At 34.9% G+C, this 9,107-nt stretch overlaps 1 protein-coding gene and 1 long non-coding RNA gene across 4 annotated transcripts in view; one reads left to right on the top strand and one right to left on the bottom strand.

Annotated features, from left to right (window-relative positions):
• Positions 1–9,107, top strand: part of LOC102983146 (uncharacterized) — a 189,095-nt gene that overhangs the window by 23,431 nt on the left and 156,557 nt on the right. For both annotated transcript variants that reach the window (XR_008617879.1, XR_008617878.1), the window contains exon 3: positions 7,182–7,274. This is a non-coding gene — a long non-coding RNA (uncharacterized lncRNA). The remainder of the gene's footprint in view (positions 1–7,181; positions 7,275–9,107) is intronic.
• MYOZ2 (myozenin 2) overlaps positions 1–9,107 on the bottom strand; it is a 35,627-nt gene that overhangs the window by 5,386 nt on the left and 21,134 nt on the right. For both annotated transcript variants that reach the window (XM_028492235.2, XM_028492236.2), the window contains exons 4-5: positions 8,424–8,553; positions 3,324–3,507 (exon numbers count right to left, since the gene is read on the bottom strand). In XM_028492235.2, coding sequence (XP_028348036.1) covers positions 3,324–3,507; positions 8,424–8,553 — 314 coding nt within the window. The remainder of the gene's footprint in view (positions 1–3,323; positions 3,508–8,423; positions 8,554–9,107) is intronic.

The following is a 9,107-nucleotide window of genomic DNA, read 5'->3' as shown; positions in this document are numbered from 1 at the left end:
CGGGCTCGTGCCCCGGTCCGGGAAGATCCCACGTGCCGCGGAGCGGCTAGGCCCGTGAGCCATGGCCGCTGAGCCTTCGCGTCCAGAGCCTGTGCTCCGCAAAGCGAGAGGCCACGACAGTGAGAGGCCCGCGTACCGCAAAAACAAACAAACAAACAAAAAACCAGCCATGGCCTTTTTAATTGTGGGGCCCCCAGCAATTGCACAAGACATATATTCATTTGCGGGAGTTTAAGAGTATACGGATATCCATTGGATACAAGAGGCTGGAGTTGAGCATTTCTAGATTTAGGCTGAATTTGGTCAATTAATCTTGTATTTATTAATTCCAGAAATCACCTTTACTCATTTATTTATTTTTTTTCTGAATTAAATGAAAAAAGAAATGTTCCCGTGCCACTGAAATCCAATATTTGGGTTTGGCATTTAATGCATTAGCTTTTCCCTTTTTATCCAGTTCTGTTTTGTTTTTCCCACCCAATTTGTGGGTCATTTTCTTCTGTAAATGAAAACATTCCCTTCTGTTCATCACCCATCTCCTACCTCCTACCGCTTATCCAGTGAAAGGTTGCTCTTTGAAAAGCAAAGTTTTCTTTTCTTTGGCACCACTGAGACTATATCCTGTTTAAATTTTTATTGCCCTCAGACACAAAGTAAAATCTTTTAACAGAGATGTTAAGCATTCAAAGTGAGAGACTATTTGTAAGATTTTTAAGATCTCTGAAAATAGTTTCAAGTTTTAGTTAGTGAAGCAAAAAATTCCACTGAAAGATTTGGAATATTCTACTAAAAGATCACTGTGCATTTCTATGATTCCCGTAACATAATTTCTTCAAACATAGATCTGACTTAAAATGATTTTTACATTTTATCGTCTATGTAGTGATTAACAAGCTTGTTTCACTCAGATTCAGTTAATATATGCTTTGTTGTTTATTTCAATTGATCAATAATTGGTTTGCATTTGTAAAAATTAATAGTGCTGGACATATAAAACACCCATAATAATTACTGATTATTCTATAAGGTAAAAAATTATGTAAAATGGTTGTATAGAAGTTAAAATAAATTGCTCTACTAAATAGATAACGCATGTAATATATTTAAAGGTACTTAATCATATAATCATACAATGTATTTACAGATGAGGAAATTAATACAAGGAAAGGTTAAGTGACATACCCAAAGTCATACAGCTTTTTGAAGCAGAGCTGGAAACCTCCTTGCTCCTAGTTTACTTTTCCTCACATGTTACATAGGTTTAATATAGTGTTATTTAAATATAACATAAATATTTAAATATCTCAAAATGAGTATAAGAATACAAAGTTGTATTAAACTATGGGCTATTTTGAAATTATGATTAGGCTTGGGAGCCCATTCTCATCCAGTCATTACCACTGCTGAAGGCTATAAGACTGTATCTCACTCTTACATGCTTTATTAACAATATCTAGTAATTATGTATAATAATATGGGGCTACCAAAGAGCATTATTTTACTCTTTGCAAAAGACTTGGAGAATATTTGAAAACTACTTATTTCCTCCCACTTCCTCTCCCTGTCTCTGTTGTTCTCATTTGTTTTTACAAAAAGAAAAAAATAGATATATTCAAATAAAATTTTCTCAGGTAAAGGAGAACTACTAGCAAGTTAAGTTCTCTCTCCCCCTCCCCTTCTCTCACTTTCACACACACATACAGTGTTACATTTACAAAAGCCTTGATTTAACACAGGGAGCTACATTTCCTAATTATATAGTATTGTGTTCATTGTTATAGCACTCACTTGGTCTTTATACAATCAATAGGCATCTCTTTATAACCAACCCAGATACTATAGTGTGTTTGTAGAACTGGAAGCAAGCTGCTCAGCAGGTATGGGGTACTGAAGCCACAAGGTATACAGAGTCATATGGCATCTCCAAAGCACTAATCTCAAAAACAAGCCTCAAGTATTCCATTAGTTTCCATTTTTTCCTAGTGTTTTACTTTTATAATTTTCTACATTCTCATTTTTGAAAAAAATTATATCATTGATTAGAATGGGCCTTCAACAGCCTTTCTTTGCCACACCTCAAACCCTCCTTAAATTCTATGGTATACCTCATTAATGCTAGTAGTACTAGATGTAATACTAGTAGATGTATTACTAATGTATTACTAATAATAGATGTAGTACTCATACTATTACTATAGCAATATGTGAAAACTAAAATGTTAATAGTACAATAATTTGAAAAGTACTAAGGAAGGTCACTATTTAAATGCAGCCTTTGTGGCATTCTTTTGTAAATCAAAAATTTACTCCTGGGGCTTCCCTGGTGGCGCAGTGGTTGCGCGTCCGCCTGCCGATGCAGGGGAACGCCTTTGTGGCATTCTTTTGTAAATCAAAAATTTACTCCTGGGGCTTCCCTGGTGGCGCAGTGGTTGCGCGTCCGCCTGCCGATGTAGGGGAACCGGGTTCGCGCCCCTGTCTGGGAGGATCCCACGTGCCTCGGGGCGGCTGGGCCCGTGGGCCATGGCCGCTGCGCCTGCGCGTCCGGAGCCTGTGCTCCGCAGCGGGAGAGGCCACGGCAGAGGGAGGCCCGCATACCACAAAAAAAAAAAAAAAAAAATTTACTCCTTAATTTATTAACTTTTAAGTGAATAATCACTAAGCGGCCTATAAATTGAGTGTGTGTGAGACAGGATACTGGAGATATTTTACTCTAAAATAAAAATCTAGTGGTCAAAGAATGGATTATGAGACCATTAAAAATATATGGAAATTATAAAAAATGGATAACAGGGAAAAATAAATGTCCATTGTGTAAACTATAATGCAGATATTATTTGGCAGTATTTTTGGTAGCATAAGTATTGGTGGGTATATGTGCTGGAGTCTTGGCCCTAAATTACCTTTAATCTGTCTTAAAGCCTACGCAAATATATATTGGAACCTAGAGTTAGATGGTAATTCTCATAGTCCTGCATGCAAATTATTTCTGAAATTCTTGAACAGCATTGTCATTTGCAGCAACACATAAACTAATATCAACCTTCAAATTAGAAATTATTATTAAAATAACATTTTAAAATGTGGGAGATGATCTTAGTGATTGTTTCTGAATTATAGCATTCATTGTTATACTAAAAAGGGACTAAGGTTTGTCATATTAATAATATTGCAAAAATGAGTCTTTACCTAGGCTAAGGAGATATTATATATTGCTATTTAGAGTCTTAAAAAATTTTTTTCTACCAGAAGATTCAGTTCTCCATACCATGATATAAAAGCCTTGGTATTGCATGCTGAAGTGTCACCCAGGATAATTGAATTACCTGTTAAAGCTCCTGTAATCAGGCAGTTCTGCCTTTCCTTCAGGCTTGAAAAGTTTAGGGTATAAAGCCTCTAAAAGCTCCGGATCATTGCTAATGGCCTGTTCCCAGGGTGACTGGTAGTACTTAGGGACAGCTGTGGTGTTGAATCTTTCAGGAGGAATTTCCTTCAGTGGTCCAGAATATCCTTTGGAAAAATATTGCAAGAATAAGTAAACACAGAGTGCCTAAGAGTTACTAAACTCCACCTAACATTTTCCCATGTTTAATTTTTCATGCAGGGGTAAATTTATGAAGAATGCATTCTTTTTATGATCTCTCAGAAAAGAGTAATCTGAAAGTGTGAGACATTTTTAAACCCCTTTTAATTTATGGAATTTTCGAAAGAAACCACTTAGTGTTTAATTTTACCAAATCATAGTTAATTTTTTCCTTGACTATCTTAGTATATATTTGTTCAATGAAACGATTAACTTAATTTTTTTTAAATTGTACCCCTTATATTATACTAAGCCTTATATACCACACTTAATGGATTAATTTAGAAATGTAAATTGAGTGTCTGCTGTGGTCTAGGTTCTGGGGAAATATCAATGAAGACAAAATCTCCCTCCTCTGGAGCTGATTCTTTAGAAGTAATGTTCAGGTGTTGACTATCATAAATTTCTGAGTGGTCTGTAAAATGTTCAAGCTTCAAAATGGTGAAGCAATTTGTTTCCACTGTCTTAATCAGGCCCTTCTTATTCCCTGATGTGTCCATCCCTTGTTTACTTTCTTCCTGAGGATTTCTAGCTTTTCTGCTTCCAGTCTCACCTCCTCAATTTATTCTCACATGAGCTAGAAATTTTCTGTAAGTACCATTTAAAAGTCACACAAATTCCTGGCGTAAATGTGAAACCATTTTCACATGCATTAAGTGACATTCTTCAAGTCTTCAAAGGCACAACTGTTTACTCTCCAGCTATACTACCATACCACCTAGTTATGTCTTTCATATAATTCTCTCTTCCACCATGTCAAAACCTCTACCATTGATCACTCCTACTTTTGGGTTTCCGTGATGCTCTTTTCCTTCTCTAAAATGTCTTCTATTTTCTTCTGCCAAACCATGCCTATCCTTTCTTTACACTAAAAATTACTTTTTCTTTTCTAAAAACTCTTGATAATTTCACCAGTAGACAGTTATTTGTTTGCAGTAATTTAATTTTCTTCTGATTGTCTCCGGCATCAAATGGTAGTCTCTTCCGTAGGCTGCTTCTCCCCGCTTGCCACTTAAATGTTGGTGTTACTCAAAGCTCTTTTCTTAGACTATACACTCTGCCTAGAAAATTTCATTTATACTCTTGGCTTTAACTGTGACCTACATATTGACGATTCCAAGGTTTGTTTTTGATCTCCAGGCCCTTCTATTCAACCACCTATTATATTTATCCAAATTAATACTCTCCTGGCACCCTTTATAACCTGCCTAGACCTACGTGCATCCGTTTTCCAATACATGCTGCTGCTTTTTGTGTATTGGTCATCTTAGCAAATGTTATCACTACCCTCAGATGTCCAAGACAGAAGCACCGTCCTAAACAATTCCTCATTCCCACAACATATCAATAAGTATTACCAACTGTATTTGAGGATTTCTAAAATAGGGGCCCTCAACTTTGTGTTTCTGAATCACCTTGGACACTGACTTAAAATGTTGATAATGGAGTCTTCCCTCCAAAGACAGGAAGGTTCAAGTATTGCTTACAAATTGTATGCAAGTGATTTGCAAACAGAACATTGGGAGATCTTGTTCTAGCAAATTACCTCTTTCCTCCTCATTTCCATTTTTACCTACCTGGTTCAGGCCCTGCGCATCTCTTGCCTGGGTTTTCACAGTAGCCTTCACACTTATCTTTTAGCTCTCGACCTTTCATCCAGGCACCTCCCTGTTGCTGCCTGAGTGACCTTTTTAAGTGGAAAACTTTATCAGGTCACTCACTTCCCTTACTCCAGGTTCTATAATGGCTCCCCAGGACAAAAATCAAAACTACTCAGCAAGGGAATTCCTTGGTGGTCCACTGGTTAGCACTTTCACTGCCATGGCCTGGGTTCAATCCCTGGTCGGGGAACTAAGATCCCACAAGCCATGCAGTGTGGCCAAAAAAAAAAAAAAAACTATTCAGTATGACACAAATGGCCCTACCTAACTGTCCAGCCAGCCTCATCTCCTGCCCTCTCCTCTCACATTTTATGTTCCAGAACTATGGATCTACTTGAAGCTTGAGTCCCGTTATGCCTCCCTACTTGTTCCATTTGTTCCCTGTGCCTGGAATACTCTCTCTAACTCTTGTCACCTACAAATTGCTATTTTAAGCCTTAGCTTGAGGTTATCACTTCTGTTTATTCACTCCTGACTTTCCCAGGAAAGCAGAGTTACCTTTTCCCATGTCTTTCCTTTGTATAGTATACCTAACTCCATTACGATGACTACCACATTTTATTTCCTATTCCTTTCCTAAAATTGATCAGAGTCAACCATATAGAAACTGGAAATTTTAATATTCTGTATTTTTAAAAACTTACTGAAATCCCACTACCAAAACACAATTTTTCCCCAGTTTTTCTTCACCTATAAGCATAATGATCACATAACTATAATTCTAGTGCACATGGAATCTTGTATTTTATTGCAAATCAATTTTGTTTGAAATACTTTTGAAAGCTTCTACATCATGTTCATGATCATTTTAAGGGTTTTGTAATAATCTAATAATAATCTGTTGACTTGAACTATAAATGGTCTAATCTTTTCACATTTTTGAATATTCCAGGTTTTCAAATTTTTTAATAGACAGAATTAACTAATAACTTTTTTCTTTTTGGATACACTGAATTATTTACAAGAAAGATTCCACATATGTTTAACCTCTCAGAAATAATACAATTCAACAATGCTACATGCCAACATTTTTGTTTGATTTTTAAATATATTTTTAATATAACTGATTTAAATTCAAAGGAACTTCATTCCTGCAGTATTGTGGCGTCGTAAGACTTATTAATTCATATTTGAGATAAGTTGGCTTGTGGAGACATAGTAGGTTAATCAATAAAAATTTTTGCTAAATTGGGATAAGCTATAATTTGCTCCCTGAATTTGTTATACTTTTCAACTCATCGACCAAGAAGGAAGGATCCATTACTCTTGCTTCATCACAAGCTATCTGATAACCTCCAAACTCTCCCTTTTCTTAGACTATATTACATAGACATGTCCAAATATTTAATAATTGAATATTTAGCTTTAAATAACTGTATGAATTTGTATTTTCAAAGTTTCCCTCTTTATATATATATATATATATACATAGATAGATAGATAGATATTAATAGATAGATTCGTGATGGTAAATAAAATGTACATATGATATTGAATTATATATGCAGAGAGAAAACGAGACTATAAATATAGTGTGGACATTTGTCCTGTCTCCCTATGTATGATTCCTTGAGGGTAGAGATGAATTTTTCTATTCCTTTTGCAATTCCATAGGTTATGATAATGATTAATAATAAACATTTTAACTTAGTAATGGGAGTACCAGATTGAATCAACATAAACTTTTCTATATGTCTTCTGTTTCCTATTAAAAAAAATACCCTACCATTCCAAGCATTAGAAAGCAAGAGGTTGCAATATAGTGGTTGGAGCTAAAAGAATATGTATATAGTCTGTTGAGTATTAAGAATATAAGGTGGGTAGGGAAAGGATTAATTTTAACTGAGTACTTCATTATATGTTAGGGACTATACTTACATTTTCACATTTAATTCTCACAACGACCATGTGCAGTGAGATTTATTTTCCTTATTTTACAGATGGAGAAAACTGAGACTCAAAGAGATTTATTTTCCTTCCCAACACAATAGTAAAATGGGCAGAAATGAAAGGAGCCTGCAGGTTGAACCCAGGTCTGTCTGATTCTAAAGCTTGTTTTTCCCCCATGTGCTTAATGTTGTATTCGAGAACTTAAAATTGTAAAGCTATTTGAGAACTCTATTACAGTGCTTCACTTCAGAATTCTGTGCATTCTAATTGTGTGTTTGGTTCCCTTCAATGTTACTTTATTACGTCTATCAATACCTTTTCTCACTGTGTTCAGTAAGAACGTCCTGATAAGTCTAAGCTCATCAGTGACTGACATTCAACTTACTTTTAAATAAGATTTAATATTATACAGTTGCTTTACTTATATATTTTCAAAAACACTATTGCTATTTGAGAAGATTTCCAGAAGTACTCTTGCTAAATTTAACTGTTTAATTTACAAACATATGACATAAGTATTGCTAATTTCAATATAAAAGTAGTTGAAAATTTTATAAACCTACTTTATACATTACTCTTGAGGAAGAATTTAAAGGTATTTGCTTTAAGTTATTTTGAAAAGTTATTGTCTAAATAGATCAGATAATTTTTCTGATTGAATATTTCAAAATCAAACAATACTTCTAAGTAACATATACTGATATGGATAGCATTTGCTTCTCCTTTAAGATAATAAACAAATATACAGTATTAAAGGATTGCATTTAAGGTTATGTAAGAGAGCAGAAAATAACAAAAGCAGTCTCCACAAGGTCGCTTCACATGAGACATCTGTAAATTTGGTACCAGATCTGGATTTAATTCTTGAACAGTCAATATTGGCTTATAGCTATTCACAACCTCAGGTTCTTAATTTGTAAAATGAGGATTATAATAAATGTCTTAGAGTTATTATTAAATTAGACAAATATATATCATAGCACTTCATAAGTTGTACAGTTCTATACAAATAGGTTTTCAATATAATTACAAACAACTTAATTTTTAATATAATAGGTGATTGCCAACAAATACAATGGACCATCTGAAAGAACGTAAGACTCCTGTAAATGCTTTATGAGACTCCTCTAGGTCTAAATCTTTACATTTGTCCTGAACTTATCTACAAAGTAGATATATAATGAGAAAAGCTGTATAATTTAGATACCATTTACTAAAGAGTCCAACTGACTTGAGTCATATATTTAAGTGCATAACAACTTTATTGTTCTATTTGTAAGGGAATTAGTTACCTGGTGCAATGTTTTCTGGATTTGGGGGACTTCGTGGATCCGGGGTGTTAGGAGGAGTAAATGGGGCTTGCTGTGAACCACTTTCCAAGTTGCTTCCATCCAGTTTCTCATTCTGCATTGCAATATTGTGCTGTATTTGATCAAAAGTAAACTCAACTGAAAACTCAGAAATATTAGATACACTAATAGGAGATAGCATATGTGCAAGATGCCATTTGTATACTTAGAATTTAAATACAATGCCACTTCATTGTTACATGAGGTCCCAATAATTTATATTGTAATTACTTGAGCTATTGAATGAGAAATTTTACTGATGCCAATCTAAGATCTGTTTTGTGATGGCAATCCACTTAATTAATTGAGCCTTACTGTGTGCCAGGCACTGTGTCTAGGGCTTTGTATCAATTATGTAATTTGCTATTCACAACATACCTAAAAGCGAAATCTAAGTATTTAATTTTTAAGTCTTTACTAATTTAATATCATACAGCATACTCGCCAAACATACAGGTTAGTCATTGTTACATTACTATTTTATTTATACTTGGGATTTAATGATATGCTTTAATATGCCTTGTTTTAAAATTTAATCTGGGGCTTCCCTGGTGGCGCAGTGGTTGCGCGTCCGCCTGCCGATGCAGGGGAACTGGGTTCCCGCCCCGGTCTGGGAGGATCCCACAT

This window comes from Physeter macrocephalus, chromosome 7 (assembly GCF_002837175.3).
Source record: "Physeter macrocephalus isolate SW-GA chromosome 7, ASM283717v5, whole genome shotgun sequence".
NCBI lineage: Eukaryota > Metazoa > Chordata > Mammalia > Artiodactyla > Physeteridae > Physeter > Physeter macrocephalus.
Note: the sequence above shows the minus strand (reverse complement) of the source record. Positions and strands in the feature narration are given on the sequence as shown.